The 5,508-nt window shown below is 42.4% G+C and overlaps 2 protein-coding genes across 2 annotated transcripts; both read left to right on the top strand.

Annotated features, from left to right (window-relative positions):
* Positions 1-291: 291 nt before the first annotated feature.
* LOC120273196 lies at positions 292-2,165 on the top strand. Its single transcript, XM_039279833.1, has 7 exons — positions 292-456; positions 682-858; positions 917-1,000; positions 1,072-1,207; positions 1,256-1,352; positions 1,449-1,580; positions 1,838-2,165. Exons 1-7 carry the CDS (start codon positions 292-294, stop codon positions 2,163-2,165), a joined length of 1,119 nt encoding a protein of 372 aa, XP_039135767.1.
* Positions 2,166-3,163: 998 nt separating this feature from the next.
* LOC120273207 (uncharacterized mitochondrial protein AtMg00810-like) lies at positions 3,164-4,162 on the top strand. The gene is made up of 3 exons (XM_039279843.1): positions 3,164-3,597; positions 3,710-3,883; positions 4,096-4,162. The coding sequence occupies exons 1-3, from the start codon at positions 3,164-3,166 to the stop codon at positions 4,160-4,162; spliced, it is 675 nt and encodes a 224-aa protein (XP_039135777.1).
* The last annotated feature ends 1,346 nt before the right edge of the window (positions 4,163-5,508 follow it).

The following is a 5,508-nucleotide window of genomic DNA, read 5'->3' on the forward strand; positions in this document are numbered from 1 at the left end:
CTTATCTCTGTTATGTTGGGTCAACTATCCTAGACTTAGATTAATATCATGTTCTATTAAGTAGGTGTTTGTACTGTTTAAGTTATCACGTGGGTTGTGAGTTGGCTTGCATTTGTTGGCCACCTCTATATATGTATGCTGAATGGGGTGAATGAAAATCAGATCCTTTTTGGAATCTCAAGCTAAGAGCCTAAAACTGAGTGCCTTGTCTTCTGTTGCTCATATATTCTTTTTCATTTCTCTACAAACACTGGTATTAGAGACATTGTTTTAGTCCAGTTTTGAAGGAAAATGGCTACGAATGGCAGCGGTTCTGGCTCTTCTCAGACCAATGTTCCTCCCTTTAATAGAGAGAGTTACAACCTATGGAGCTTGAAGATGGAGACCATTCTCCTCTCTTGTAATCTATGGGGAATGGTTGAGAAGGGATATAATGAAGAAGAAGAAGATAAGCAGGCATTGGATACAAAGATTCTCATCCGAATCTCACAAACAAGTAATTCCATGAAGGCTTGGGACATCCTAAAGGGTGAGTATCAAGGCTGCACCAAGAGTGCTGCTACCCAGCTTCACTCTCATCGATAAGACTTCGAGAATACATGCACAAAGAATGGAGAAAAGATACAAGACTACATTAGCAGGGTGCTAACTGGAGTGTACCATATTCGAGCCCTGGGACAGGAGCTCAGTGATCCAACAATTATTGGCAAGATACTCCGGAGTTTAACTCTAAAGTTCAGTCATGTGGTGTCCTCCATCATTGAATCAAAGGACATGAGTTCTCTCACCGTTAAAGAACTCAGTGGGTCTCTCGGAGGTCATGAAGGTAGATTAGATCTTGAGCAAGACCACACGGAGGCAAAGGATTTTTATATCAAGCCAGATACTGCTTTAGGTGAGAATTCTTCTAATGTAGGAAGAGGGAGAGGCTGAGGTAGCTTCAGAGGTCGCTTATGTGGTAAAGGAAGAGGGCGAAGCTCAGAGACCAAAGGCTTTCAAGGTAATAACAAACCTAACAAAGCTTTAGTGTAGTGTCACAACTACAAGAAATTCGGGCACTACAAAGCTCAGTGCTGGTACAAGGATAAAGCTATGAATTTTGCTGAAGAGGAAGAGATTACACACCTTTTCATGGGCAGTAGAGGTTCAAGCAATGAACATGAGAATGTTTCATTGCTTGACAGTGGATACTCAAACCATATGACTGGTATGAAGAGTATCTTCAAAATTCTTGATGAATCTGTATAACAAACAGTGAAGATTGGTGACAAAAATGTTCTTAAGGTGGCTGGGATTGGTTCTTTGTTATTTAAATCAAAAACAGGGAAGCTAAGGGAGCTTAGTAATGTCCAGTTTGTCCCTCAACTAGCCCACAACCTATTGAGCATAGGACAACTATTAAATTCTAGATGTACTATGATGTTCATTGGCAAATAATGCATTATCAGAGATAAGGAGTCAAACTCTCTCCTTGCTCAGGTTCAAATGACACAACACAAGTTGTTCCCTCTCTCAGTTGATGAAGTAGGGTTAGCTCATGTTTCTTGCAAAGGAGATGCATCTATTCTTTGCCACATGAGGTACGGGCACGTGCACTTTAATAGACTTCAACAACTATCCAAAAGATAGCTTGTCCAAGGATTGCCTCCTATTATCTCAACAAGTGCATGTGAAAGTTATGCGCAAGGGAAGTAGACAAGAGCATCATTCCAAGTTGAAGGTGCAAGATGGGCCATGCAGCCGTTGGAGCTTATACACGCCAATCTTTGCGGCCCAATGCAAACACCAACCTAAGGAGGTAATATGTTTTTATGCTCCTCATCGATGACTGTATAAGATATGCGTGGGTATACTTCCTGCAGACTAAGTCACATGCTTTTAAGAGCTTCAAAATGTACAAGATAATGGCGGAGAAGCAACTTAAGCGGTCCATCAAGGTTTTGAGGACCGATAGAGGTGGGGAATTCACCTCCAGGGAGTTCCAGCTATTTTGCGAAGAGAACGACGTTAAGTGTCAACTCATAGCACCTCACACCCCGCAGCAGAACGGCGTTGTGGAACAGAAGAACCGGACGGTCGTAGAGATGGCACACTGTATGCTGATGGAGAAGAGCGTTCCTACTAATCTATGGGGAGAAGCTGTCTCCACTGTGGTTACTTGTTAGACCGTTCCTGTACTTCAGCTGTGGAAGATGGCACTCCATATGAAGCCTTAATTGGGTTCACTCCTGCTGTCAATTTCCTAAGGGTGTTCGGTTGCCTCATGTTTCCACATACTCACCCTCAGTAGCGCAGGAAGCTGGATTCAAAATTCTAGAAGTTGATGTTTATTGGCTACAGTGGTGAGTCAAAAGCCTATCGTCTCTTGAATCCATTGATTGGGAAGATTATAGTTAGCAAGGATGTGACTTTCCATGGGAAAAGTGTTGGAATCCTGAACAAAAGCTTGATGCAACATAGTTAGCTATTGATGATGAAGCACATGAGTTTGATAGTGATGATCCTAATATATAGCAACCCAGAGTTGAATCCACAGAGTCTCCCTCACCTGATGATGATTCACCACGTTCCAGAAATTTCATATGATGGGCAAGACGTTTAATACAGAAACATTAGAGGACTTGTATGAGTCTTATGATTTTGCACTCAATGTTACTTGACCCCAACTTTCTTCAAAGAAACCATGCAGTCCAAGGCTTGGAAGGATGCAATGGATGAGGAAATTGCCTCAATCCCGAAGAACAACACATGGTCCCTAATAAGGTTACTAGAGGGCAAACAAGCTGTGGGATTAAAATGGATTTATAAATCTAAGTGTCATTTAGATGGTTCCTTGCACAAGAGAAAGACTCGCCTAGTAGCGAAGGGTTACTCACAAGTGCCGGGTGTCGACTTTGATGAAGTTTTTTCACCAGTCACTCGCATGGAAACAGTTAGATTATTCTTAGCAATGAGAGCTAAACGCAAGTGGCCAATATTCTAGTTAGACGTAAAGTCGGCATTCTTGAATGGGGATCTTCATGAGGAGCTGTACGTGACACAACTCGAAGGCTATGTTCGAGAGGGAGATGAAAAATCAGTGTACAAGCTTCACAAAGCACTCTATGGGTTGCGGCAAGCCCCGAGGGCATGGTACAGTAATGTTGACCTTTATTTTACTAAGATGGGTTTCCAGAGAAGCAAGAATGAGCCAATTGTATACATGCAAGTGAGCAAAAACTTAGACATTTTGCTTCTTTGTTTGTACGTGGATGATATTATCTTCATGGGGTCTTCAATGGCAATGGTGAACAAGTTCAGGGAAAGCATGATGAACACCTTCGATATGACAGATCTAGGTTTACTCCAATACTTTCTTGGTTTGGAAGTAACACAGAAGAATGGAACCATCTTTGTGAGCCAAAGGAAGTACGTAGAAGATTTGGATAAGAAGTTTGGCATGAGCAATTGCAAGCACATGACTACACCTCTAAATATAAATGAGAAGTTACAAAACAATGATAGTTCAGGCCTTGCAAATGAGAAGAAGTATCGATCAGATGATGGGGGAATACTCTGTCTTACACACACGCGACTAGACTTGATGTTTGCTGTTGGGTTAGTCTCAAAGGTATATGCAGCAACCCTCCATGCATCACTTTGGTACAATGAAGCATATTATGCACTATATCTCTGGTACAATAAAATTGGGTTTGAAATATGAGCATAGTCCTAAGTTCAAGATAACTAGCTACATCGACAGTGATTGGGGTGTCTCCATCGATGATTGGAGGAGTACCACTAGTTGGGTGTTCAACTTAGGATCCAGGGCAATAGCTTGGGCTTTAAAGAAGCAGGAGATAACGGCTTTGTCCAGTACTGAGGCCGAATACATTGCCGCCACGTCTGTAGTGTGTCAAGCCGTCTGGCTACGATGACTACTAGCGAACATGAGAGTAATACTAGGTAGCACCACCATCATTCTTGCGATAACCTGTCAGCCATCTCAATTGCGAAGAACCCGACGCAGCATGGAAGAACCAAACACATTGATGTTTAGTTTCACTTCATTCGCAGCCTTGTCTCAAATGGAATAATTAGTTTGGTTCACTGCAGCACCAATGAGCAGGTGGCTGATATTCTCACCAAGGTGTTGAGTGCAGCAAAGCATGAGTATTTCTGAAGCATGCTCAGAGTGGGAAGCTTCTGAATAAGGGAGATTGTTAAATTGTCCAGAAGCTAGACCTTAAGCAGCTACACTAGAAGTGCATGCATGGCTCATACGTTAATAGGGTTTAGTTTTATCTCTGTTATGTTGAGTTAACCATCCTAGACTTAGATTAATATCATGTTCTATTAAGTAGGTGTTTGTACTGTTTAAGTTATCACGTGGGTTGTGAGTTGGCTTGCATTTATTGGCCACCTCTTTATATGTATGCTGAATGGGGTGAATAAAAATCAGATCCTTTTGGAATCTCATGCTAAGAGCCTAAATCAAGTGCCTTGTCTTCTCTTGCTCATATATTCTTTTTCATTTCTCTACAAACATTACTTCCAGGATCAACACACTCTTAAGCCTCACTTCCATTACCCTCATCTCATTTGCCAAAGCTTGAGGTACCTCTATTTATGGGGAAGAATGTTCTCAGCTGGGTTTTCTAGATCGAACATTTCTTCACCTATCATTAATCACCGGCAACCAGCGTCTCTCATTCGCGGTTCTCTATATGCATGGCCCTACACTCCAATGGTTCCATTGGATGGATACCACCAACCAGTTGTCAACCTAGGGAGGAGTTTGTCTGACGTATAGAGTTGCGGTTTGGATCATCGTCCTTTATGAACTATGAGGCTTAACTTTACAAGCTTAAACAACGTTCCACAATTGATGCCCACCTTGCAGAATTTGAATGTCTTTCTACCAAGGTCTCAAGCTCGACTCTTGATAACTTCTTGAATTGTTTTTTGTCTGGGTTACGCGACGATATTCAGAGGGAGTTATATATCTTGAAGCCAACTGATCTCCATGACACCATCAGCCTCGCAAAATTGATAGAAGATAAGTGCAATGCCATGCGATGGTGAGTCACCCTTCCACCGGTGAATCGTATCTCTCTTCCTCAACAACCACAGAACCAAACAACTAATAGGCCTCCACCCTTGCCGATTAAATGGTTGACACCGACTGAAATGGCTACTCGGCGAGAGAAGGGACTTTGCTTCAACTGTGACGCAAAGTTCATCCTCGGCCACCGTTGCCGACCGCCACAGTTTCTATGCTTATTGGCTGAGGCCAAGGATGAAGAACATAACTAGAATGAAGACCTCACAAAGATTATCCTCGACAATAGAAAGCCCTTTCGGTTGATGAAGGATTAGAGTCGGCACCTCTCATCTCCTACCATGCCCTCACCAGACAATTAGTACCGTCCACTCTTAAGCTTGCTAGTAAGTTTAATGGGCACGAGGTGATGGTCTTTGATTGATGGTGGCTCTACTAATAATTTCGTCCAAGATAGACTAGCTTCC

Source organism: Dioscorea cayenensis, chromosome 2 (genome assembly GCF_009730915.1).
Source record: "Dioscorea cayenensis subsp. rotundata cultivar TDr96_F1 chromosome 2, TDr96_F1_v2_PseudoChromosome.rev07_lg8_w22 25.fasta, whole genome shotgun sequence".
Taxonomy (NCBI): Eukaryota; Viridiplantae; Streptophyta; class Magnoliopsida; order Dioscoreales; family Dioscoreaceae; genus Dioscorea; species Dioscorea cayenensis.

What these genes read in the sequence shown, in the direction of transcription:
- LOC120273196 (XM_039279833.1), top strand. Translation starts at nt 292, where the DNA reads ATGGCTACGAATGGCAGCGGTTCTGGCTCTTCTCAGACCAATGTTCCT. An exon ending in AGAGACCAAAGGCTTTCAAG is followed by an intron (nt 1,001 to 1,071) that starts GTAATAACAAAC and finishes TACAAAGCTCAG; the next exon opens with TGCTGGTACAAGGATAAAGC. An exon ending in AGGGAGCTTAGTAATGTCCA is followed by an intron (nt 1,353 to 1,448) that starts GTTTGTCCCTCA and finishes ATGCATTATCAG; the next exon opens with AGATAAGGAGTCAAACTCTC.
- LOC120273207 (XM_039279843.1), top strand. Translation starts at nt 3,164, where the DNA reads ATGGGTTTCCAGAGAAGCAAGAATGAGCCAATTGTATACATGCAAGTG. An exon ending in GACTTGATGTTTGCTGTTGG is followed by an intron (nt 3,598 to 3,709) that starts GTTAGTCTCAAA and finishes ATATGAGCATAG; the next exon opens with TCCTAAGTTCAAGATAACTA. An exon ending in GCCGAATACATTGCCGCCAC is followed by an intron (nt 3,884 to 4,095) that starts GTCTGTAGTGTG and finishes GGTTCACTGCAG; the next exon opens with CACCAATGAGCAGGTGGCTG.